Consider the following 24,960-nt stretch of genomic DNA (forward strand, 5'->3'; position numbering starts at 1 on the left):
CCCCCGCCTCCAATGGGAGAGCCCGGCCGCGTCGCCTCCGCCCGGCGCCTGGCGCGTTCCATTCGCAAGGGAGGGGGGGACGGGACACTCGGGACCCCGCGGCCGTTCCCGGTGCCAACGCGGGGGGTGCTCGGCCCTGCGCGCTCCGTCCGCGGGGCCGCGCCCGGGCAGGCGGCGTCTCGGAGCGGCGGCGATCCGGAGGTAGAGCGGTGTGACTGCCTTCTGGGTGGGCATAGGATGGCCCCCGAGGCAACGGCGGCGGGCTCGGGCTCCCCTCCGCGCCGTGGCTCGGCCCTGTTTGAAGGTGTGGCGGGCCGCGGCCAACGGCGGTGCCGTGAGGGGAGAAACACCCCCCCGGGCCCCGCGGCGGTGCCGTGAGGGGAGAAACACCCCCCCGGGCCCAGCCGCGGTGCCGTGAGGGGAGAAAAATCGCCCCGGGTCCGACCGCCCCGCGGGAGCAGCGCCCATGGCCAAGCCACAGACCCGGCCCCGGCCCGGCGACGGGCAGCAGCCCCCGCGGGAGGACGGCGGGCCCCACTGAGAGGAGCTGCCGGCCCTCTGCCCGCCGCCCGGTACGGGGAAGCGGCGAGCTGCCGGGGCCATCGTACGTGGGAGCCTCGGGGGTTCTCCACCAGTATTTAAATAGGGTCAAATATTAATATTTGACACTGAGTGCAGTAGCGGTGCTTCCCAGGCGGGCGGCGGCGCTCCCGGGCCGTCACTAGGTGTCAGCCGCGCTCCGTGGGACTGACCCGCGGGGCTTCGGCCGCCCCCGAGCCCCGCCGGGGGGAGGCGGGGGGGTGTCGGTGGGGAGCAAGGTCCCGTCACACGTACAGAAAGTGAGGTGTATTACCTAGACACAAACCTGCACATTTTTGCTTTGTCACTCAAAAAGCTGTCCAGTAATTTTTTTAAACCCTCTTGCAAGACTACGGGTAGCGTTCCTTCTCTTAATGACTTCTATTCTGCTTTTCCACAGCCAGCCCTTCGCAAGCGCTCTCTGTGAACGAGCTACAGCAAATAACTGATGATATTTCCAGACCGACCATTGTGCACGAAATTATACTCAACAGTGACTTCAAGCTGCAAGCGGTCAGTTTCTCCCCCAAAAGGTGTGTATATATATATATATTCAGGCTTGGTTTCTTTCTGTCACGTTACAGAAAACATGTGAGAATGTGGGAAGGAGGTGGGTTTGGATCTGACTGTAGAAGCAACAAGAAACTAAGATAGCTCCTGAAATAAAAAAAAAAAAGGTTGGAGCTTGTTCTATTTATTCACTGCTTCATGATTTACTACCAAGTTCTTAAATACGATGAGTGTCAGATATGACTCACTAACACTGAAAGATTTAGAGGCTTCAGCTGCGTAAGCCATGACTTTGACATAAACAAAGCAGAATTTTCAGTAGAAATCATCTTTGAGGTGTCTGTATTTTAGTTAAAGATCTGTTTAAGTGACTGACAGTCTCTCATTGCAAAAACAAGCGGTAGTTAGAAAAACATTCTGTTGATCTTCTCTGAGGACTTGCAGCGTTTCCTTAAAAAACACTCTGCTCTTTTTACCCCTCAGTTAAGACAGGTTAAGTGCTGTTTATGCTGTTTATATCAGCATTTTATGAACAGGGCTGAAAGGAAGGAGTTCTGCTTTAGAAGAATGGGACATTTAGGTTGAGAGGGCTTTCCATGAGCTAGGGAAAGGTGAGGTGTATTGCTGCCAGATAGGAGTAAAGACTAAGAGAAGAAAACATCCAGAGACGTGAACTGCAGTGAAAGCTGAGAGGAGTGGTCCCGTTGAACTGAGAGGTTGTGTTTGATATTAATATAAAACCTCTCCCCTCTCTTCTTCCTTAGCCTGGAAAGCAGAGTGAAGGAGACATTGCACAAAGCCTTCTGGGACAGCCTGGAGGAACAGCTCTCTGCTAGTCCCTCAGACTACACTCGGGCAATCCAGCTGCTGCAGGAGATAAGAGGTGAGCTGTTCCTGAGCCTTAGAATTAGTCTTCTCTGAATCATCACCTCACCCCTTGCATCCCATATTCCTATGTGAACATGCGTAAGAGGGAGGAGAACATAGGCTTCCTTTAGTTTATAGGGAGACACAAGTTACGCGACTACACCCTTTAAAACCTGTCTGAGAAGGAAACTCATTCTCTGGTCCCAGGTCTTTAAAACCCTACCAAAAGGATGGAAAGCCTTTGTTTGAACTGTTGGCTATAGTAACAGTCATAGGCCATTCCCGGTATAGTGTCTGACAAATAAAAAATGCAATTTTCTATATAAAGACATCTCTAGGTATATGAGGAGCTGTATCTGCTATTTAAATGTACAATGTAATGAATAAGAACATGGCTTAGCACTAAGACACACATGTTCTTAGCAGGGCATGGAGTTGCGTATGGTTTGCTCTTCCAGTCTGTGCTTTCCCATTAGGCTCCAGACAGAAAACTCCCTTTTTTCATGCATGACAGTAAAGGAGGTTTTGAAAGATATGAAACAGTAGCCAGACATCCTGAAGTGAGTCATTAGAGACAAGAATTCCCTTAAAGCAATTGTGTGCTCCAGCATTTGTGTACTGAGTAGTTAGCTTAATCTCAGTACTAGGCCTGCCTTGATTCCCGTTGAGCAACTCGAGGGAACTGTTGAGTTCCTGGACCAAAAAGAGACCACTGCTTCTTTGAGCAGGCCCTGCTGTCATCGCTGCTGCCACGGCACCACCAACGGTGAAGCCAAATTGAAGAGGCCTTGGACATGGAGTCGATTCGACAGAAGGCTGAGCACGAGGCTCTGGGTATCCACGGTCTCACCACGTTTGTCCTTGGCACCATGGCAAGGCTTTGCATGCCTGTTCGGGATGAGGAAGTACAAGGGCTGCAAGCCCTCACAGACCCAGCTCAGCTTCTCAGGTGGGTGATGCTGACTCAGCCATGGTCTACACAGACCAGCAAAGCCTTCAACCATAAAACACTGGGTTAAGAGGAAGCTGCCCCAGACCAAAGATGCTTTTGTGCATTCTGGGCTTCGACTTCCTTATTTTTTTTTTTCAATGTAGATATATTCCTGTTGCCCAGCTGTAATTTAGACAGTAGAAGAGTCTTTAGTGAATTAAATCTGGTTTATCTAGTAATTTTTAGGGAGCACTCCAATTAGACTGAACAGCCTTTTGTGAAAAAATGGAACCAAATCAGAGGATCCTATTTCCCCTTTCTCAGCATTCTAAAATGGCCCCAGTTGCACCATTTACTGCAATATTGAACCTTCAATTCACTGTGTCTCATCCCAGGGAGATTTTCCGGGTGTTGGGCCTGATGAAAATGGATATGCTGAATTTTACCGTCCAGAACATCCGTACCCGCTTGCAAGACCACACCATCCAGTTTGAACGGAAGAAATTCCAGGAACTCTTGGATAAGCTGCCTAGTAAGTCAGTGGGGAAGGCAGAGGAGAACCGTTACTTCTACTAAAAGGGAACTTCTAGTATCCCAAAGCTGATGCTTTCATCACATGCTCAGTAACAGATGAGAGAAATGCCTCTAAAAGCTGGAGGACTCCCGAGTCCCTTCCTCAAGGCTCTTCACTAACATACCTTGCAGAAAAGAAGTTACTTAGTGTGCTTCAGTTTCTGCGTGCACAATACAGAGCTAATAGCTTTCTCATAAGGATCTGTAAGTTCTCAAGAGTTTAAAGTGTTTTGAGATCCTCAGAGGAATGAGCAAAATGTTATTAGGACGCATATTTAAAGAGGAAAGCCTGCATTTGATGTAGACATCTCTTTTGCTAGGCTGTAGATTTCTCTCTGGATGCTTCTCTCCTTCATCAGACTTCATTAAAGGTGCTCCCTGGAGACTGAAATCCTCTATGAAATACAGTGTTCTCTGGATACCACTCTTAGTAGCCTAACCCTGTGTCCTGGCAACAGGACATTGATATTGTATGCTAGTGATGGTGTAAGCCATTCCCACCATTCCAGGAGCCAGCACGATGCCTTTGCCTTCCAAATGCACATCCCCTTCAGCTTGCAGTATGGCATACCGCTTCTTATTGGCGTAGCCTGATCAGTCTGTTCTTGCGAACATCCGTTTTTGTCACCCCGTTGCAGATAGCCTGGATCGCACAAGAGAGTGGCCGTGCAAAGCAGCAGCAGAAGTGTCCGCGTCCTCTTCACAGCCACCACCCCACCCTGCAGTCAGTGGCTCACCTGCCATGCCCTCGCCGGGGGCCATCAGCAGTAGCACAGCTGTGCCAAGTCTCACGTCCGTGCTAAATCAAGGGTACATGAATCTGCTCTGCTGGGAGCCTGGGCAAAAGGAATACCCTGAGGCAGGAGAAGTGCTTGGACACTTCTACAGCTTTTTCATAAAGATATACAAAATGAACAAGTACCGGTTCTGCATCTTCTGTAGAAAGAACTTGGCAGACTGTCCCCTCTGCACCATGAGTCATTGCACATGTTTTTTCCTCTATGTGAAACAAATTAGATTTTTCACAAAACTAAAGCTCCCTGCTGCCAGGCAGCTGCCTTCCACTCAGCTTCATGGGGATATTACAGCCTTGCTCCATGGCTTGAGATCTGCTTATTTATCACAGCTGCTGTTCCTACACCCACAGGCTGATTTGGTTTCTGTTCACAGACACTGTTTATGGATCAGGCCTGACTGCAGGGGAATCAGCGCAGGTGAATCAGCTTACCATCATAGCTGCAGTCCTGCTAGTCACCAGTAGCATGTGTGGAGGCACCTTATTTGGCTCACCTGGGTTTGTAGCTAGGCTGAAAGTGGTAACAAAGGTCCTCTTGGAAGGGCTGTCCTGTATCAGATGGGTTACTTTGAGTTTTCTTGTCCAGAAGGAGAAGTGAGTATGCAGGCACTGGTTGGCTGTGGGGATGAGTAGCAGGAATCTCCCCTGGGAGTGGAAGAGGATCTGAGATCCAAATAGCAGCCAGGTCTACTGCAAGGGGTAGGGGAAGCCAGCCAGGATTTTTAGCTGGGAGCTAACCCTTCTTGATTAGAGGGGAAAATTAGTAGTGTTGATCACTATTTCAGACGAGTCTGCTGCAGGGCAGCTTCCTGCTTGCCAAAGGGTGGGGAAAGGAAGCTTAGTTCTCTTGCAATAGGCAGCAGAACTGTGGCCGAATGTTGGCTGTCCTGCGCTAGCTGGCTGCGATGACACTCCGCAGGCACGTGGAGAGACTTCCCTCCCTTCCGCATCCCTGGAGGGGTTCAAGGCCAGGTTGGACGGGGCTTGGAGCAACCTGGGCTGGTGGGAGGTGTCCCTGCCCAGGGCAGGGGGTGGCACTGGATGATCTTTAAGGTCCCTTCCAACCCAAACCATTCTACGATTCCTTGCTCTGTGCCTGCAAACACCTTTCCCAGTCAATGTGAGTCATGGCCGCAGTGCGTGTACCTTTGTATGATTTAGGTATGAAGCAGCTTTAGAAGACGTCAGTGACCAAGTGCTCCAGGAAGTCAGCAGGACTCTCGCGCGACTGCGTTACCCGACTTTTACGACTGACAAATGTACTTCCCTGAAAGGCCAGATAAAAAGCATCGCGGACAAGGGCAATGCAGTCCAGCATGCCACCGGTGAGTCTCTGAGCTTATGTCTTACTCAGCCTTGAAAACATTTTGTACTCCTAGGCCACAAGTTAGGTTTAGGCTAGTGACCGTGCAGGACAGGTCTAGGATCGGTCCTAGCAAAGCAAACTCCCTGCTCAGCAGAACTGCTGCTTGAGGGTGGGAGCCAAGTTCAGTGTCGGGCCCCTCCACCTAGTCAGCACAGGAGAAGAAGGTCAGGGAAGCTACGTTTGAAACCGCCTTCATTTTCCTATTCCACCCTGAAACACTCCCAAACAGTAATTGCTTTGAAAAAAATCTCCTAAATCCTCCCATCCTTGCTAAAAGCTAAACAGGCTCAAGTGCAAGGTCTGTTCCTAGGTAGTGTTGCAATCTTTAGGCTAGGATGTAGAGTGAGAGCTTAATCACTGGCTGTAGTAAAGCACCATGCTAAGATCTTTAAATAATATTTATCCCCAGGGAGTGCACTGCTTGGTATTCAGCTAACCAGCTGCCCTATAATGCTGCTCCATCAAAATATTTATTCAAATGGTTTGGATAAGAGCTGGTTATTTTGACCTTTCATTAGTACTCTGAAGGCTAACTTCGCATCACATTGCAGTGCCACAGGCAGCGAGTACACTACAGGAAAGATTATTTCCACATGGAAGACTAGCTTTTATCAGCTATGAAAATAAGGTGAGGTTCGTCCTGCCCACTGCTTCATCTGCGAAGTATCCTTCCCAGCCCGTGTGGACTCCACCACACTGTTTATTTGGGTTTATTCTTTCTATGTCAGAGCAGGCTATTTTGTTTTGATGTAATTCAGAAGGCTGAATTAATAGCCTAAACCAAACCTCGATAAACTACAGGCTGGGCAGTGTGCGATGGCAGTGACTCACCAATGGTGCGGCATTAGAAGCTGCAGAACTAGACAGCCTTCCCCCGCCCCGTCTCTAAAAATCAAACCCGTGTCTTGCTTGCACTCTTGGCCACTATCGACATTTTCCACATACTCACTTCGAGTGCAAGAGCATCTGAAGCAGACGGGTAGTTCAATCTCAGCTCTATGCTCCTCAGAGAGGCTCCTTGAATGCTTTCCATTTCCAAATGCTGCTGTGGCAGGCAAGATAAATCCCAGGCTCTGAAGTTCTTTATTCCATTATGCTTCTAAGATGCTTGACACTTCAATGCAGTACAAAAACCTCTCAGAGTGGGTGAAAAATCTTTACCGCTGACTTGCTCCACTTTAACATTAGGTTTGAAGGATTTGATCAGTCTTAAGTCCTTCAGCCCAGTACCCCAGCGATTGCCATTGTTAGAAGCAGGACCCCAGCACAAAGCAAAACCAAGGCAAGTACACCCAATACTTGAGTACTTTGTGTCACACCGTTTCACCTCGGTTCCTGTGCTGGGTGCTGTTTCATCTGCTTAGTATTTGGAAGAGGAATACGTTAATCCACTGTGTCTCCAAGTCCATCTAGAGCGTTACTTGTCCACAGTGTTCTGCCACAATACGGCTGTCATCAGATCTGTTCTTGTCTGCCTCAGGAAGCCTTTGTCTCAAAACTGGCTTTCTCTGCAAAGGTTCATTGTTGATTTATTTTTTTGTTTTCATACTCTTGGTCCCTACAGAGCAGTGGATTCATTCCTTCCTCAGCCTTTTCATTTCCCCCGGTGGACAGAATTCTCAAAAAGATTTCCCAAAGGGCCTTGATCCCATTCAGGAAGAGCTGCTGGAAGTCGGGCGCAGGTTTGGAAGCACGATCCACCACAACAGGCGGGTGTTTGGACCTTACTACTCGGGAATTCTCAAGAAGCTGCTTCTGCCAAACGCAGAGCCAGACTCAGATGCAGGGATGGATTCTTTCTGATCATCTTCAGCATGTGCCGGCCAGGGGTGGAACGTGTTCTCCAACAGCTTCTCAAATCATGCTTCAGCTTGTAAAGATCAATCAGACAAATCCACCGGGACCAGGACTGCTACTGGGAAGTGACTCTTGGCATGTCAGTATCTGAATAAACCTCTCAACTACAAAAAGTAGTGGCTTTTTTCCCAAAAAAACTATTTGGTGGCGAAGGCAACGAGATGTGGAGCTCGTAAAACTGAGGTGCAACTTAGGCTTTTTTTAATTCAAGGTGTTAATTCTGCCATGGGCCTATAACCTACTTTGCTGAAACGTTAGTCACAGCCCAGGGACGCTGTTTGCATTTGATAAAGCCACATGGTATTTAAAATCATTAAAACTGCTCAATATATTTCAATGTTAGCTTGGAAACCTGACTTACTGAATTATTAGAAATGGAACATATGGTATAAATTTAGCAATCCCTGGTGTATTTAGTATTTTGCATCAGCCAGATTTTACTTGACATGAAAATCTGAACTTTAACCTGTATTTAAATGTCTGGATTTCTTGTTCTAATTTTACATAACGAAAATGTCCTACTTCTTGGCAAGCCAAAAATCTTTGCTGGGTGAATACAATGGCTGCCCAAACTGTTAAGAGTTGTTACATGAACCACGTGCTGCTGTGCTGCAGAAACGTCATTTTACCTTTTATCACGAGTAAATTTGGGTCCTGACAGTCCCCAATGGAACAATCCTGGCAGATGTATATTAGTGGGGCTAAAAATGAGCTTTTCTCAGCATCCTGTGGAGAATGTACACAAAGTGGCTGGAGACTGCTGTGCTATAGGTAAGTCTGTCTTTAACAGAACACGTAGATGCGTTTTTATGCATAAATAAATGCATAAATAATTTAGTCTCAAGATAATTTTGTATTTAATATTTGGGGTCACTGTGACTAACTGCTAAAAGAGCAGCTTCAACCAAAGCGGCTGCTCGGCGGCCACACGCCTCGGCTGGGCACAACCCCCCTGTTCCGCCGCCAGAGAACCACGGCGGGACTGGTCCCAGCTTATCGGCGTCCCGCACTCTGCTTCCACCACCGCAGCGCATCAGCTGCGCAACGCTCCGACGTTCTCTCGTTCCTCGGATTTGCAGAGTGCAGGTACAGCGCCGGACTGAGCTAATTAAACACCGCCCAACTGCCCGCCCTCACCCCTTTCCTCTTACCTTCCCAGGTCAGGTCTGGCAGACGAGGACGAGAACAGCATTGCTTTAACACGGACGACCAGGAGACTTCGGATTGACGCTGAGGTCACAGTGACAACTGGGTAAATGTGTGTCTAAGTCTGTTTATTAATTCAGTCTGTTCTAAGTTGGACAATTATGAAAACAACAAAACGACTGCTGGAAGCCCAGGAATATTTACAATCTCGCCTTGTTGTAGTGAGGTCAGTCTATGTTGTTGCACAGATTGGTTATGTTTGGTACCACAAGATGTTTAAAATTCAGACAAATTTTGAACAGATTAACAATTGTATATACAGGAAATAAAAGGAAATTCAAGTATCAAAATACAGACAGATTAAATAACATTTGTATTACAAATCAGTCCCACTGCCATACATCACAATTAGCAAAAATGTCTACATTGCAAACTGAACTCGACTGTTCTCTGCCCTGTTAGGGAATCTCAGGTTATTCTTCCATGGGTAAAAAAAAAAGAAAAAAAAAGTTTGAGCTAGATTAACTTTGCAAGAGCAGCACAGTTACTTCCTTTTGAAAAAAAAATAAAAATATAAACAATGCAGTAAGTAATGCCAATATGAGACCTAAAAGGGAGACCTTTTGCAACAAAGACAGCGTTGCAAACACAGGGCTTGCTCTAAGATAAAGATCTGATTGCATGGAAAGATGCGAGCAGAAGAAAGCCAGGGGAAATTCTGCTGCTAGAAACTTCTGAAGTGGGGCGGAAGGAGCGTTAAAGCGACTGACTCCACTTCAGCTGCACACAGAACACGGGGTGTTCGGGGGGGGGGGACTATTTGGCATCTGGTCTGTGTCTCAGCAGCCTGGTGAAGGTACAAACTTTTTCACTCGAGGTACATCCTGGTGCCGTATCTTCTCCCTGGGAGGGGGACGGGCACGTACCCCACAAGAGTTGCATAATTTCTTCTAAAAAGAACAATCCCAAAGCAAGTTCAAAGATAGCTGAACAGCTAAGATTAGCCTTTTTTTTTTTTTTTTTTTGTAAATACAAAATTAAAAAGGATAAAGCAGCTTCAATTTGGAAAAAAAATAATCATCCCCTCCTATATTAAAAAAAAAAAAAAAAAGACAACTCCGCATCTTGGTTTACTTCTCTTGAGTTCTCGGCCTGGACTCATGCCATGCACAGACCAGAGTCTGGAAAATACAATCCGTCCTTAAAAAGGGGAACGAGGCCCAGGGCAGCACCACTTTTTCCCAGGCAGGTAATACAGCAGATGCATTTTGATTCCAAGTCCTATTCAGCACCAGAGATTTAGGGCACTTTCCTCCAGATACCACAAAACCCTGTAGGGAGGAAGAGCCAGAACACTGTGCGATGGGTTAACAGGTTACTGGGAGTCGGTGACTGGCACGACTGGTCCAGGGTCGGTCTCCAGCACGAGAGTACCTTGAGAAAAACCCACGGAAATAAAAGGGGAGATGCGTTGCCAAAACAATTGCCTTGTCTATGAAGTGAGAAAGAGAGTATCTGGCTAAAGAACTGCTGGATCACTAAAGACAACCATAGGATTACGCGCGGGACTGGGAAGGACCACCAGGGTCAGCCCAGTCCTCTGAAGATTGGAGTCTTCATCACCACTTCACCTCCAAGCCAACCTTCAAAAAGCTCATGCATCAAAAAAATTTAAAAAAAAAAAAGAAAAAAAAAAAAAAGAAAGAAAGGTGTCCCTCCTCCCAAGCAGAGGTTCAATTTGCAATCTCTCCAAAAAGACTTGTTGCCAACACACCAAATATTTACACTTACACCAGTATGAATTGCAACATATGCATAACAAGGAATGTTAGGTTTCCTAAATTCATCAACTTAAAAAAAAAAATAAAAAAAAAAATCTCCACTTCCCCCTTCTAATCATTTACAGGTCTATGCCCTTGGGATTACGGTTCACTTCTCCCCCAGCCTTACTGGCCAGAGAGACTAAATGAAATCCTGACATACAGCAGCAACTGGAGTTAAAACAGAAATTATTTGGGCATATCGTTCTAGTAAAGCAGCAGGGTACCACATCCCCAACCACGACGACGCCTGTCGAGATTAGAACAAACGTGCTGCGCTACATTTTTGCGTCTGAAGAATTCCAAAGTCACAACCATTTTAGCACCTCTCCCTCGAGGGGAACGGTACTGCGAAAACACATCAGTCACAGCCAAAACTACTGTTAAAATACTCTGGTAATTCGAAAGAAAAGCAAGCACACAGCACCTTTGAGAGGGTGGCATCTGGGGACACTGGACTTTGACGGGGGCCAAGCCATCCTCCGGTTGATATGATTTATCCTCAGGTACGGACTGTTTCAGTGTAATGCCCAAAATTTAACTCCTTATTTGTTCATCTTCTGAAACTGTTGCACTAATTAAATAATGAGCTAGTATCAAAAAAAGTGCTAAATCACAATCGAATATACTTTAAAAATAAAAACAAAACAACCCCAACCCTTCAGGGCATAACTGCATTTAAAAACGAGTCAGGTGCACAAGAGGCTGGAGAAAGGGCGGCGTCTCCAGGTGTTCAGTGCGTAAATGGGAAGAAATTGTGTCCTTGCCATAGAAATGTCAAGTATTGCAACGCGACAGGTCTCTGTAGGGGAAGCGAGCTTTGTACCATCGGGAATACTGGGCCACAACCACTCTGGGGTGAAAGATCCTTTGCAGATTCTTTTCCTTAAGTTATTTCCGTTTGCTCTAAAAGCGCGGAGTAGCTTTGAAAAGAAAGGCTGCGGACTTACCCTGCAAGGCTTCTCACACTGGAGGAAGTTATTTCCAAGAATTTGGCGTTCTCTACTGTTCACCCAGAACTGAAGCAAATTTAAGTACCGTTAGAGATGGGCGCACCACTCCCACTGCTAAGACTTTCTATTGTACTCCTTGCCAGACTGCGGGGATTCTCAGGAAATACATGTAGTTTTGTGTTTTTCCTCACCAAAAAACCTGCAGTGCTACATTTAAACCGTGAACTGGATTTGCTCACACATTAAAAAAAAATAAAAATAAATGGGTTGAAAGACGCTTGTCTTAAATAGAAAAGGTGACATCGCTCTCGGAAGTCTCAACTTTTCCTTTGCTAGAAATGGAGAGAGCTGCTTTGCTCAGCCGGTGGCCGGGATCCCTCTCCCCCCTCTGCTTTGGGAGCCCCCACTGAGCCCCCGCTCCGAGGCAGACACCAGATGGAGATGATCTTCGCGTCAGCAGGCCACTGCTTCTGAGGTCTCTGCCCCGTTACTACATTTCCGTGGTAGGAGACAGCTGCCCGGAGATCAGCTTTTCAGAGGCAAACAGAAAGGAAGATAATGGAATGAATGATTTCCGAGTCATACCGAAAACGAGCGCTGGGAAAGACGAGGCGTACGGCCAGGAGGAGACGAGACGCAACCGGGAGGGGTTATGGACACGCAGCGGAAGCTCTGTAGTTGAGGCAGGGCTTGCCTGTGAGCCCAGCTGGGTTTGGACGGTCACCCTTCGAAAGGCACATGCTCTAGTGACCCGTTTTGGTGGGGCTGAGGAACCTGCCCCGCGCCGCCGAGAGAGGGGAGATACGAGAGCTCAGACCCTCTGAAGTCAGGCGTACGCATGGGCAACTGCACAGTAAACGCTTACACACAGCAACTGCGCTACCATCGCTACCGTTAATTCAGTTTCTCTTTGAAGGGCCCTCTTATAGCTCGGAGAGATGCTGATCAACCCCAAACCCAACCTCTCGGAGCAGCTCAGATGCAGCAATATTCTGCTGGCCGCAACTGCGGCACTCCAGGCAACCGCAGCGTGACCCCTGCTGCGGGGGCCCTTAGCCAGAGGAGCGCCGGCTCTATGGGAAGGGGCTCTGTGGCATATGAAATATATGTACTAGACTGAGCTTTCCTTTGGGGTTGTTTTTTTCTTTTGTTTTAAGACAATCCTTTTAGTCCTCTCGCTTGGGTTCTTACTGGCCTGGCCCTTTTTTGAACTCAGTTTGCTGCTCAGTGCCATTAAGCCACAGATAACTTGGGAGATCAAACTCATTCCTGAGAAAGAGCTAAATAAAGATTTTGAAACATCAGATTTCACCGCCAAGAATGGGGAAACTGAAGCTTTGAGGCCACTGCTCTAAAGCCCCAGCAGAACTGCGGTAAGCTGCTCACCCCTCAATCCCAGGTGCAAATAACCCAGGGCTGCTCTTCTGACCAACTGGTGAACGCGAAGGGACATCTCGGGTAAATTCTAAAAGCTGTTTTGGAAATGGAGCTTTACCGGAGATCCGAGCACTCTCCCCCAGTGATGTCTGAGGTCTCCACCCAGAGGGGAGCTGCCGTCCACCTCTCCTCCCAGCTCTCCAACACCCACCCACCGTCACCACCGCCTCTCCAAAACCCGGGGTTTGCTGCCACGGTGTGGAAGTTGCAGCGCCTTTCACTAAAGGGTCTTAAAACCGCTCCGCAAACGGGGCGAGCCTCTCCCCCCCGAGAGGAAGGTAATTATGTCCCCTCCCCACGGGGAAACGGGTAAAGAGAGGCGAAGCTGCTTGGATGCACAGCAAGTCAGGGAGAAGCCACACCGGGGCAGGAGTCCTGCCTCCCAGCGCCGTGATTTATCAGACCATCCTCCTCCTCCTCCTTGGTTTCATCTCCGAGGTTTGCGAGCGCAAGCGAAGGAACCAGGGGTAGGACCCTGGACGTCTCGCTGGGGCTTTCATGGGGTGGCGAACTGCTGTGTGGCATTCCCAGACCTGTCCTGGCCCCACTCCGACCTGCACCAAGCGCCCTGCGGTCTCATGCAAATGATTCCCAGTCATATTCTGGAATTAAAAGCTGCTTCTACTGAGATACACAGAAACGGGGATGTTCTCTCACAGGAAAACCACACGCCCTTGAGAAGCAGCCAGAAAAGGCAGAGGTGCCCATTGCAGAGCCATCTCTAAGTGAAATCCTCGCTCTCAAGGACGGGAGGTGACAGATGTTTCAAGATCCCTATAGCCCTCATGGTTTGTAGACTGAAAACAAGCTTTGGGATCGGCAGCAGACTGATTTCAATCACGTTTCTCCCTCCGGCAAAAGAAGTACAACGGCAGGAAGCCTGCTGAGCACGGCAGAGCTCCGTCTGCTTTATCAGCCCCCTACCCGCGCAGCATCCAGCCCCCTCTCAAACACCCTCCCCAACACGGGGCTAACAACATGTGCCTTCAAAAGCTCAACCTCTTTACAATCTGCCAAGTGAGAACTACGGCCAGAGCTCACGAGAAGTTTGGCGAGTGCAAACAGAAGGGCTATGGGGCGGGGGGGAAAACCCTACAAAGGACTGAAATGCGTGCAACCAGAACCGCGCCTCGGCTCGGAGAGGGGACAGAGCTCACAGTGGCAACGATCACACCCGGCCCAAAGCGGTGCTCCCGTCAGAGCAGGTTTTCTGCTCCAGGCTTCGAGGGGAGAGACTGTGGGCAAGGGTCCCGGTGAGGAAATCTAGTGAACGCGTGTTATTTGCAGAGAGCATCACAGTGGTTAGTGTCGATTCGAATGGCAGGTAAGAGGAGGGGTGAGTTCACTGGAACAGTACGCAGCCGTGGCTCAGTCGGGAAGAGGAGGATCTAGGAGGAGGGAGTGCGTGCACCGCAGAGACAAGAGGTCTCCATCAGTCCAAGGATAAGAAGGTGAAATAGAAAAAAAGGCCTGGGGAGTGTCACCTTGCCCCAGGGATTCACAGTGCCAGAGCGAGGGGAAAGACGTGAAAACGGCAGGCGGCTTCCTGGATCCGCATCTCCGATTCCCCCAGCCTGCATCCCTCTGCACCTCCCACCTCACAGATATCTAACAGCGTGTTACCCTTGTTTCCGAGTAAGGAGAATTCACAGTGTTCAGTAGTGATCAGGTACAAAAGCCGTTTAAGTCTACAGTCTCCTAAGTGCTGCTGCCTTTGACGTAGTGCCTACGCGGGGCTCAGTGCGAGCAGCTGGAGGAAGAGGGAGTTTAGAACAGCAGACAGATCAGATCGCAAAGGCACGGTTAGACTAGGTGGACGCGGGGTGTGTTTGCTTTAGAAGATAGTGGTCTCATACTTAGTGCTGAGGGTCCGCTTGGAGTCCTGTTTGGGGTCCACGACCCAGGAGACGCTGGCATGAGACTGGGAGTCTTGGTCCACTTCAGGGGGCTCCAGCTAGAAAATAAGGAGAGAAAGGGCACGTTAGGTCAGCCGTGCCTCTGGGGCACAACGAGCGGGGATTCGAAGCACGGAGAGGCTGCTGCTCTGCCTAATGCCCATCCGAAAACCGTGCACGTGTGCGGGGAAGCAGCTCTCGCTAGGGAGGCATTTGAGTCCTTCACAGCTAAAACGTGTCTAGCCATGTCAGTCTCAACCCAGCACCCCGGGACGACTTCCTGAATTAGGCCCGCAAGCCCCTATTACCGTTAGCGACAGCTTCACTTCGTCTCGCAAACAAGCATGAAAAATTGAGCACTATAAAGACAGTACTATAAAAAAAAAAAAAAAAGTAAAAGAGGCAGAGGGAGAGAGAGGGAGACAGCTCCTGGCAGGTGAGCTCCCATGTGATTTACTCTCCTGACCAAGCGAGGCTCTTTCCTCCTGTCCTCCTAAATCAGGATCCTACAGGAAGGTTAACAACACCAGAAAGAGCAAGGCAGTTAGTTGAGAGCTGCCACTCTCCATCAGCGGGGGCGGATCTGAGCCCCTTGTCCCTGGGGACACGGCCCTGCAACGAGCGGGGAGGGAAGACAGCAGCGAGGCAGGACACGGGACCACAGCGGGAGACGCGGGAAGCGGGGAGGCGGGCGGACGGGCCGGCAGCAGCTGGGGCAGCCCGGGTCGGTTCGCAATGGAAGATGGCAGGAAGAAGGGTAAAGACCTTAGCTCCAGGACTAACAGACTGCAGCGGCAGGTAGGAGGGGCGGTGTGTTGTACAGGTGTGACAGTAACAACAGCGAGTGTCGGGAGGGAGCGGCACCTGAGCGGGGGGAGCAAGCAGAACACAGACAAAAGGAGACATTAAAGGAAGGCAATGGCTCAGGCAGCAGTCCCTGCTCCTCAGCAGCTCCAGTTTTGGCTACAGGGGCACTCCCGCGCTGCAAACCGCAGGTTACCGACTGATATTGCAGCTCTGCAGGGTTTGCACACGGAAACTGTGCTGGACCCAGCAGGGCACTTAACCCCCATCCCACCCGGGCTATTTCCACCTCTGCGTGCCCTCCTCCTGCCAGGGGAAGCCCTAACACGCAGCAGGGCTGCCAGCAGCGCCACGGACACCGCGGTATCAGCGGTGCCTGAAGCTACAGGCACCGTGTCTGCATCAGGGCTCCCCCCGCCATGAAGGGGGAGGTTTAAGCGTGTGGTGCCCAAGAGAAATCCCAGCTCAGACCATGCAGATCGCACCCGGCCCGCACATACGTACTGCGGATTTCCTCATGCCGGCTCGCGGTTTAGGCACCGGTTTGGAAGATTTTGTTTCAATCGTTTCTCCTGCTGCAGCGCCCAGAGGCTTCGCTCGCTGGGCTTGGAGGGCCAGCTGGTAGGCGACCTCGAACGCCTGCCCCAACGTGAGGATGATCTCGTACGTCAGGTTCTTCGGGGAGACCAAAGAAAACACAAAGCCATTAGATGCACACAAGCTACCTCACCCTGCGCCGAGTCCGCGTGCTCAGCAGCTTGTTCTGGAGACGCAGACCTCAGCAGAGCCCATCGCCTTTCCGTTAGCAGGTCCCATGCTGCCATATCCCTGGCAAAGCCGCTGAGCTCCTGCCCCGCGAGGGAGCTGGCACCAAGCCGCCTCCACGCTCGCACAGCCCCGGCCGGAGCGACCCCCTGCGAGCTCGCTACAGCCCCGTGAGCATTGCAGTTTAGCAACGTTTTGCATTGTAAAGAGAAAAAGTCCAAATGTCTCATACAGCTGATTCTGCCCAAGACTAAAAGCAAGTTATGCTTCCACGCTCTCAGTGAATTAAAAGGCTGTTAAATCAGCCTATTACGCTCAACATAATTGAGAGCATATTAGGGTTTTGTTCACGGTATATTCCCCAGGAGGGAAAAACTCCTGCCCTGCTTTATTCAGCACTGGAGACCACAGTAATGACGCCAGACAAATATTCTCTTTGTCGACAGAGCTCCAAAGCGAAGCATTTCGAGCCAGGACTCAGAAAGGAATATTTTAGAGTAGAAAGAGGCAAAAGAGCCCTAGAATGGACCAGATCCTGTTCTATGACTCGCCAACAAAGCTGAGGGATGAAGTAAGTGGCTGCAAAGGAGCGCGGCGCGCTGGGAGACGAGATGCGACAACCCACTCACCACATCCACAGTGCTGAAGACGTGGCAGTAGTGGTGGCTGGTCTGCAGGTCCTTGGTGATGTAGGCGAACGTGCAGAGATCCTCGGGGTCCTGAGCAGCGCAGGAGATGTTCCGGATCTCGTGCTCAGCAATGACATTCTGCCGGGGTCAACCACAAGCACTTGTCACCCTTCTGGGGATGGCAAATACACCGGGCAAACGGTGGTCGTGGCAAGCATGTACTGGGAGCAGGGAGCAGGCACTGGCAGGTCAGGGGGTCTCCCAGTCAGACCAGTCCTAGCTCCCTCCTATGGTAGGAATAAATGACAACGCGATCCACGAGCAGCCAGTTTGCCAAGCCTTTGGCATCACCACCTTGGTGCTCTCCCTGTTGTGCTGAGGAGCTGGGCTCCTCCGGATCAGCCGTGGCTTCTGGAGCCAGTGGATATGACCTGCAGCCCCCAGGCAGGTGAGACTGCGGGTCTTGTCCCTCCAGACACCAGCCTGGAGGCATTTGAAGCTCACCTTGTTAGAGGCATCGATGAACTTCACCCCCTTGTACGTGATGGACAGTATTATGGTCGGGATCTTCTTCATATGCTCTGTGGATTTCTTCAGAAACAAGAACATTCAAGTGATCAGTTGTGAATAAACGCTCCCTTCGTCACCACCGTCCCAGCCCACCCCAGAGACGCCCAGGCCACTGCCCCACAAAGGCAGCCCTTGGGGGTCTTGGACCAGGAGGAGGAAAGCCTGCTCTTGGTGGAAGCAGAGGGGAAGGGACGGGGATCTGAAGCGAACCCAGCACCCCCTTCCCCAGTGAGAACGCCATTCTCCCACTGCACAGGCCTTCCAGCTATGGGGAACAGAGCTGGCGAGGGACAGTTCACCAGCGACAGTGGCACGGTCTGTTACATGGCCCAGGCCCCTGCTCTGCACACGGGCAGCCTGCAGGGTTTGGGGAACCACAGCTTCACTGAGACCCCCCCCAATCCCCTCTCCTCATCATCCATGCCAGGCTGTGAGTGGATCGCCCCTGTCCCCGTGGCCTCCATACCCTCATCTTGGCACAGGCGTCCTGCGTAGACTCTGTCCCTCGGAGGTCTTTGATCAACATGGAGCCCAAGTACTGTTTGGAAGAGAGAGAGAAGTTCAAGGCTTCCGGCAGGAAACCACAACGATGCCACGGCCCTGCCAGCAGCCAGCAGCCCCGGCTGGAGAGGGACAGGTCACGCAGGGAGGGGGAGGAAGCGTGACACCTCCACACGCAGCAACCTGACCCCAGAGCCTCCTCATCCTCGCCAACCCCAGAAGCTGAAAGCCACTTACGTTGGCCTCGTACCCGCAGGACTCAAAGATGAGCTTCTCCGGCTGATGCTGCCAGTTTTGGACTGGGGCGTACGGGGCAGCCAGGCTGGGGGGGCGCAGGGTCAGCTTCGACTCCCGACGGTCCTCCTGGAAGGGAAGAAAGATGGATGCGTGAAGCCAGAACAGGATTGAAACACGGATGCCAGGAGAGCTCTTTAGGTTGATGTAATTGAGGTTCGCAATGGTCGCATCCCACAGGGGCTGGCAGGAGGCAGCACGCTGCGGGTGAAGGTGCCAGTGCTGATGGAAGCAGGAGTCACCCATTTCCAAGGTGCGATGGAGGCATAAACGAGCTGCTGGCTCTAACGCCTGAGGGAAGCTGTGCCTGACCAGCCCTCCGGCCCTCCATGCAACGTCCTAATTCCTCACTGGCCCCAGAGAGGGGGGTGCCTGCGCTGAACTGCACAGGGGGGCCCCCAGGACACATAAAAGCACCCACTGACCTGTGCTTTGTAGCGCTCAGCTCTGGAGTACGGAGCGACCTCGGTGCCACGGTCGTGTTGCCTCTTCCCGGTGTCCCCGGAGGGCAGCAGGAGATCGGCGGATCTGCCCGTGCAGGAGTCGTTCTGGCTCAGGGGCGACGACGTCTGGGACATCAAATCCTGGCACTGAAACAAGCAGACACCATGAACCGTCCCGGTCAGCCTGTGCCGCAGCCGTGCCCACCCCTCGCTCCCCTTCTCAGTGTCTGACACAAAGGGTGCAACGATCAGCTAACGGGGTCAGCTCCTGCTCTGCAAGCTCCTGCCTCAGTGTCATCAATCCCACCGTTTATTTTCCGCTTGATCCCCCTGTTTTGCTCCGGGACGGCTTCAGGCAGGTACGCAGCCCTTTCTGCCGAGCACACCTCCCGTGAGCTCGTCCCAGGAGGGCAGGAGAGACGCCGAGCTGCGGGCAGGGTGTTTACAGAGGAACAAGCTCTGCTAAAGCGCTAAGCAAAGCGCTCAAAGCCGCTGACGATCAACTACCCCAGGAGAAAAGCCCTGGGAGCCCAGCGAGAGATGAGCCCAGATGCCTGACAGCCTGGCTCTTACTGCAGGCAGGATTCACTGCCTCTCCGTGCCAAGCGGCCCGGCAGACAATGCGGGGAGCTCACAGCTGCAACACGCATTAGTCCTATTCAACGGACTTGCTTAATTTGCCATTGACGTCCTTCCGCTCCCCACGCCGGAGCCAGGCGCTGGATCGCACCAGCTGTAGCACCAGGAAATGCTGCAAATGGCCCATTCTCTTACACACAGCCTCCCCGTCCAGCATCTCAATCAGTTGATGCCGCACCAAAGATCTCCTCTCCACCCCCAGCAACAGCCCTGCCTCCAGTCTCATCCGTCTCAAGAGGACGTTCCAGCGTAGTGCAGATCCCCAGCTGGCTGTTGCCCATCCGGGTCTTTGTTGGCTGAGAGGGGGGCGGTTGAGCAGCAGGACGAAGGCGCAGGGTTTGTTCCTGGCACCCTCCCAGCTCCTGAGCACACGCTCCCAGCGCAGAACCAGCGCGAACCCTCTCTTTTTTTACACCCGAACCCCAGTTCTTTAAAAAATCCAGCGTGAGCAAGGAGGGCACAGCAGCCCAACTCGCTTCAGCTGCGACTGTTTCGGTTGAAAAGCCTTGGGAATCCAAGGCAAGAGGGAAGAGCTCGGCAGCAGGGCAAGGACCAGATGTTTGGGATGGGGAAACTCCAATCGCTCCCAATTCCTGCTCCAGGAAGCTGATTTGCAAACACTGGGTGGAAGCAGCACGACCTGCTCGCCCTCCGTGGCATGTCGCCCTGCTCCTGAGCCCACAGGTTCACTGCGAGCTCAATGGGTTTTGCCAAACTCAGCTCTCAAGTGCCGGTTTTCAGGAAGAACGGCCAACGCGACGGCTCCCCTCCCAGCCAACCCTGATAACGAAGGGCCTGACATCCAAAGGCTCCCACTCCCGCAGCCGAAAATCAACACGCGCAAATCACATCGAGTGCTATTTGGCAGCAAGAGCACGAGCTCTAGAGAAGCTGAGCCGGCCCAGGGAGACAGATCTCAGACTCCCGACGGGCGCAATCAAAACACAGGTCCCAGCTGCATCCCATCTCACCAGCTGAGCCATGTCACGCTCCTGCCCGCGGGAAGGCTGCCCTACAGCTCGCCAGGAAACCAGGGGAAGAAAATCAGCTCCGTGTTCCCCTTCGGAGCAGGGCACGGGGTTGGGAGTAGCGCCCTGCTACGGTCCAGGCACCCACCGCACGTGGAGGCACCTGATCCGAAGGAGCTGCCTGACATTTCCCGTGGGGCAGGCATCCAGAATTTGACCTGCGAGGGCTGAATATTACCTTTCCCCACTCATTTCAATAGCGGAGTCATGCCTCTGCTGGGTCACTGGAGCTGATAAGGTGAAAAGCTGAACGGATACAACTGGCCAGGTTCCTCCCAGCACTGACATGTTCTCGCACACTTTGGCTTTGTTTTGCACAGGGAAGATGGAATTTAACCCACAAAGAAGCGAGCTGAGAACTGATAAATTCATCCACCGCTTCAGCTGGAGTGTGTCTGTCCAAACAAACGGTGACGTTCGCTGACGCGGGGCTCAGCCATAGCAGAATTCGTACAGCACAACGTCAAACTTGTGATTTGTTTTCATTCTGCCCAAGTGCTCCAGGTGCTCCGGGCAAGTCAGAGCCAGCCTGGCTGTTACAGCTCCCGGGTTCTGCCTCACCACGCTGGCAGTGGGAGCACTGGGCTCTGCACCGTCTCCAGCAGCAGCCGAGGCGCCTCCATGGGAACGGGTTCACGCCAAACCCTCCCTCCTCCGCACAGCCAGATGTGCCGCTGCCTCAACGCTTCAAGAACTTTCTTCCCAAACTACCAAGTATCTGAGAAGCAGGAGTAACCCGAGCTTCCAGGTCAAATTGATTTTTTTTTTTTTTTTTTTAACAAGAAACAAGCCATTTAGGTTTTACTCTTTCATTTTTTTTAAAAAGCAGTGCAATTTCCAAAGATCGCTCTCTATGCTTATTGCTCTCAATACTTGCCTTCAAAGGAGTTTTAACTAAAATATTGACACTGTAGGTTTTTTTCCCCTTTTTTTATTGATTTTGCTAGGCAGAATTTCCTTTGCAGAGCAAGGCTGAACGTGCCCGTGCCTCCCTCTCTGAGCCTGGACACACACCCAGGACCTGAGCTCTCAGTAAACATCCTCTACAGAGCTCTGAGTCCCCCAGAGGTGACAGCTGCTAATCAGAAAGGGGACAATTATTCCTGACAGACCCCGGTTTAGCTCTTTGAAAGACAGGGAGGAACGTGAAGGAGGGCCAGGGCAGAAGAGAGCAGCCCGGCCGCTGCCGAGCACGCTCCGCACAGACGTACCAGCCAGGCAGGGAACACAAACAGTGACTCACTCTCAGCTGCGAGAACCGCGGTGGCTTTGCCGGTGGCTCCTCGTAGGGTCTGTCTGCCAGGGAGGCGATGATCCTCTTCCGATGGCCGAGCAGATTCACTTTCAGCACCTGCAGGGACAGACCACGGGCACTGTAGGTTTTCCTGCCCTTGGCACGAAGCAACACTGCTCCCTGCGAGTCCCAGCCCCGGAGAACGCGGGCAGGACTCACTGTGGTGGCAAGAGCAAGGCAATACTCACATTTACTATTTCAAGCTCCCAGAGGTTTTTCACAGTGTCAATAGAGCTGTAGCCACTCGATAGGAAGGACTGGATGTAATCCTGCAGCCCCAAAGAGTCGAGCCAGGCGGGAACCGAAGGCTGGCTGTTCCCATCGCAGCCCAGGGGTTTCAACTGGAAAAGCACAAGCCAGAAAAAAGGGGTTAAAAGCCCCAGGGGGCTGGGATCCCAAGGCATACAGCGCCAATTAAAATCAGTTTAAAGGCCATCACCATCTCCACTTGCAGCTTTAAAGTACAAAAAATCACTGTATAAACAGGGAATACCCTTGGGGGAGTTAAGACGTGCAGGAGGGACACCCACCCTCTGCCCAGCACAGTCTCATCCCATCCACGTAGCTTGGCAGACCAAGATACTCCTCCTTTTCCTCCCTGCTATTCCCAAAACCCTTCCCACGGACGCCCTCCGTAGGTCACAGGGACGTGGCTGGAGTCACAGGGACCGGCTTTTCTTCCACAGCCATGTCGGGCAACGCCCCGTCCCGGCTCCATGTGAGGAGTGTCGGTGCTGACCTTGGGGAGGGAGCGAGCAGCCTGGAGGAGCTTCCGACGGTGCTGCGGGTCACCGATCCCGATGTCCCGAAGGTCCTGGTCTTCCATGACATTACAGCCCTGCGGGGACAGGAAGGAGTGACATGGGAGCAGAGGCCAACAGAGCCCCATCAGGCGTGGGAGCAGAGGTCATGGGCGTTGCAGCCCCCTCCTGACCTCACCTCCCTGCACATCCCCACGGCAGCAGGAGGGGGAGAAGAAGGAGGAGGAGGGCTCCCAAGGATGGCAGCTCTGCCCCACGTATTGACCTCGGGCACCGAGAGGGCTGACAGGAGAGGGCCTGCGGCACACACGGCACCGTTGGGGCAGAGGCGCCGCCATCCCCTCCCTCCCTCAGCCCCCATGCTCCGCGGCATCCTCTGCCAGCCCTGAGATTTCAGGCCACCGCGTACACCCACCTGCCTCTTTGATGCACGGATGCTTTAATCACCGCCTTAACGACGCCCAAGTAAACCCCAGGCCCTCCACGCTTGGAGCCTGAGAAGAGGCACCCGGCTCTGCTCAGCCTCCCTCCACGGCCACAGAGAAATTAGAATTTCTTTCCGTGCGAGCAGGCAAGGTCAGATTCCTCCTCCATCTCCCGGGCAGGGAGACAGCCCACCCTGCTCTGGCAGAGATGCTCTGATAGCCACACAACACTCCGTTAAAGTCCATTTTCTGCCCCCCCTCTTCCCCCTGCAGAGCAAAAACGGACGCGAGCAGAACACACTGACTTCACCCCCCCCTTAAAAGCCTCCATCACAACCTGCTCCCTTGCCCCCCGTACCTGGGCAGAGCTCAGCGGGAAGCCCGGCCACGTCTCCCCATGGCTGGAAGAGCCACGCTGCCGTTGGACCGAGGGCTTCGGCTCCAGCCTGGACCCCCCCACCCAGACCTGCCTCCCTCTGCTCTCAGGAGAGTCACAGCTGAAGGTCTGAGCTGACAGCGCTTTGCTGTTCCACATTTTGGTTTTATAAGAGAAACCTAATTAAAATTGGCTGTCGGGCAACACGCTGCCGCAAGGGCAGGCAGGCTGCGGGAACAGCGGGCTGAACGGCCAGGCCTTCAGGAGGGAAAGGCGAGGGGAAGGTGGCTAAGTGTCCTCTCCAAAGGGCAGCAAACACCTCGTATGCCTTCCCACCCCGCACTTTCTGTAGTATTTTTGCTAAGTACTACCTGCTTTAAGCACAACAGCCAAACGTTGACAGCAGCGAGCTGCTCTCCGAGCCACCCAAGCGTGCGGCCGCGGGGACGATGCTGCCTCCTGCGAGGGCAGGGGAGGAGGAACAGTCCTTCCCACTGCCCCGTCCCCTCTCAGATGCTCCTGGACAAGCACACTGCGATGCGTCCGCGATGGTGGGGGAGAGCTCGCCTTTGGCGACGGCTTTCTGGGAGTCATGGGGTGCATTTCATGGAGCCAGATGCCAGTCCTGCAGCCAAACGCATCGTGCCCAGCAATGCCAGCAGCCACTTTTCATAGAATTGTCTGGGTTGGAAGGGACCTTTCAGATCATTGAGTCCAACCATCAACCTAACACCGACAAAACCCATCACCAACCCACGTCCCTCAGCGCCGTCTGCCCAGCTTTTAAATACCTCCAGGGATGGCGACTCCACCACTGCCCTGGGCAGCCTGTTCCGATGCTTGACAACCCTTTCCATGTAAAAGTTTTTCCTAATATCCATCCTAAACCTCCCCTGGTGCAACTTGAGGCCGTTTCCTCTTGCCCCACCACCTGTTCCTTGGGAGAAGAGACCGACCCCCCTGGCTACCCCCTCCTTTCACGGAGTTGCAGAGAGCAATGAGGTCTCTCCTCAGCCTCCTTTTCTCCAGCCTGAACACCTCCAGCTCCCTCAGCCGCTCCTCAGAAGTTCTCCAGCCCCTTCTCCTCGGGCTCCAGACCCCTCACCAGCTCCCTTGCCCTTCTCTGGACACGTTCCAGCCCCTCAAGGTCTTTCCTGTCACAAGCGGCCCAAAACTGGAGACAGGACTCACGGTGGGGCCTCACCAGTGCTGGGTACGGGGGGGAAAAGCCCTTTTGCTCCTGACTCGCTTGGTTTGTGCTTGTTCTACAAGAGCACCCAGCCCAGGCTGCATCGCGCCCACCGCTTCCGTGGCCGCGTGCGATAACTGCTGGGTGGGAGCCGCTCTTCCCCTCGCCGCAGAGATAAGTGTTCAGAGGAACAGAGAATTAACGCTACAGATAAGAGGTGCCCGAGGCCGCCTCGCTGGGAGAGCTGCCCTCAGAGGCCAGACTGCAGAGAAACAATTATTTAGCAAGTGATGGTGGCAAACTAAAGCAGCGGGTGGCAGGGAAGCGGGGCCCTGCAGCCACGCCATGACCGGCAGCACCCGCAGCACCGTGGCAGAGGCTCCTCTGCCTCCGTCCCCCCTCGGCAGGCGGGGACACCCGGCGCCCTCAGCTCCTGGCAGCCCGCGGGGGGACTGAGACCGCAGATCTGGAGCAGACGAGCCGCAGGACAAAAGCATTTGTCTAAAAGTTGT

The 24,960-nt window shown here is 52.5% G+C and overlaps 2 protein-coding genes across 13 annotated transcripts in view; one reads left to right on the forward strand and one right to left on the reverse strand.

Moving 5' to 3' along the window:
* Nucleotides 1–1,858: 1,858 nt before the first annotated feature.
* TCP11 (t-complex 11) lies at nt 1,859–8,971 on the forward strand. Of its 4 annotated transcripts, XR_012584395.1 has the most exons (8): nt 1,859–1,972; nt 2,685–2,905; nt 3,283–3,419; nt 4,099–4,270; nt 5,418–5,581; nt 6,811–6,904; nt 7,187–8,250; nt 8,639–8,971. XR_012584395.1 is itself a non-coding variant. In XM_074564665.1 (7 exons), exons 2-7 carry the CDS (start codon nt 2,751–2,753, stop codon nt 7,266–7,268), a joined length of 804 nt encoding a protein of 267 aa, XP_074420766.1. In that variant the 5' UTR covers nt 1,859–1,972; nt 2,685–2,750; the 3' UTR covers nt 7,269–8,622. The 4 variants fall into 4 exon arrangements, 2 of the variants coding, with proteins under 2 accessions (XP_074420766.1, XP_074420765.1); XR_012584394.1 differs by lacking the exon at nt 6,811–6,904; XM_074564665.1 differs by lacking the exon at nt 8,639–8,971 and having other exon boundaries at nt 7,187–8,622.
* ANKS1A (ankyrin repeat and sterile alpha motif domain containing 1A) overlaps nt 8,737–24,960 on the reverse strand; it is a 112,727-nt gene continuing 96,503 nt past the window's right edge. For 3 of the 9 annotated variants that reach the window (XM_074564656.1, XM_074564662.1, XM_074564663.1), the window contains 11 exons: nt 22,437–22,535; nt 21,886–22,038; nt 21,647–21,754; nt 18,719–18,883; nt 18,237–18,362; nt 17,965–18,036; nt 17,433–17,519; nt 16,929–17,066; nt 16,039–16,209; nt 15,496–15,594; nt 8,737–14,789 (listed from right to left, as the gene is read on the reverse strand). In XM_074564656.1, coding sequence (XP_074420757.1) covers nt 14,670–14,789; nt 15,496–15,594; nt 16,039–16,209; nt 16,929–17,066; nt 17,433–17,519; nt 17,965–18,036; nt 18,237–18,362; nt 18,719–18,883; nt 21,647–21,754; nt 21,886–22,038; nt 22,437–22,535 — 1,338 coding nt within the window. In that variant the 3' untranslated portion in view covers nt 8,737–14,669. The remainder of the gene's footprint in view (nt 14,790–15,495; nt 15,595–16,038; nt 16,210–16,928; nt 17,067–17,432; nt 17,520–17,964; nt 18,037–18,236; nt 18,363–18,718; nt 18,884–21,646; nt 21,755–21,885; nt 22,039–22,436; nt 22,536–24,960) is intronic. The other 6 variants (XM_074564661.1, XM_074564659.1, XR_012584393.1 and 3 more) reach the window with 5 other exon arrangements.

Source organism: Larus michahellis, chromosome 21, assembly GCF_964199755.1.
Source record: "Larus michahellis chromosome 21, bLarMic1.1, whole genome shotgun sequence".
NCBI classification, from domain to species: Eukaryota; Metazoa; Chordata; class Aves; order Charadriiformes; family Laridae; genus Larus; species Larus michahellis.

Bases quoted from the DNA above. Each gene is read 5' to 3' on its own strand.
- TCP11 (XM_074564664.1), top strand. From the start codon at position 2,751: ATGGAGTCGATTCGACAGAAGGCTGAGCACGAGGCTCTGGGTATCCAC. The intron at 3,420-4,098 runs GTAAGTCAGTGG...ACCCCGTTGCAG, and splicing joins ACTCTTGGATAAGCTGCCTA to ATAGCCTGGATCGCACAAGA. The intron at 5,582-7,186 runs GTGAGTCTCTGA...TGGTCCCTACAG, and splicing joins TGCAGTCCAGCATGCCACCG to AGCAGTGGATTCATTCCTTC.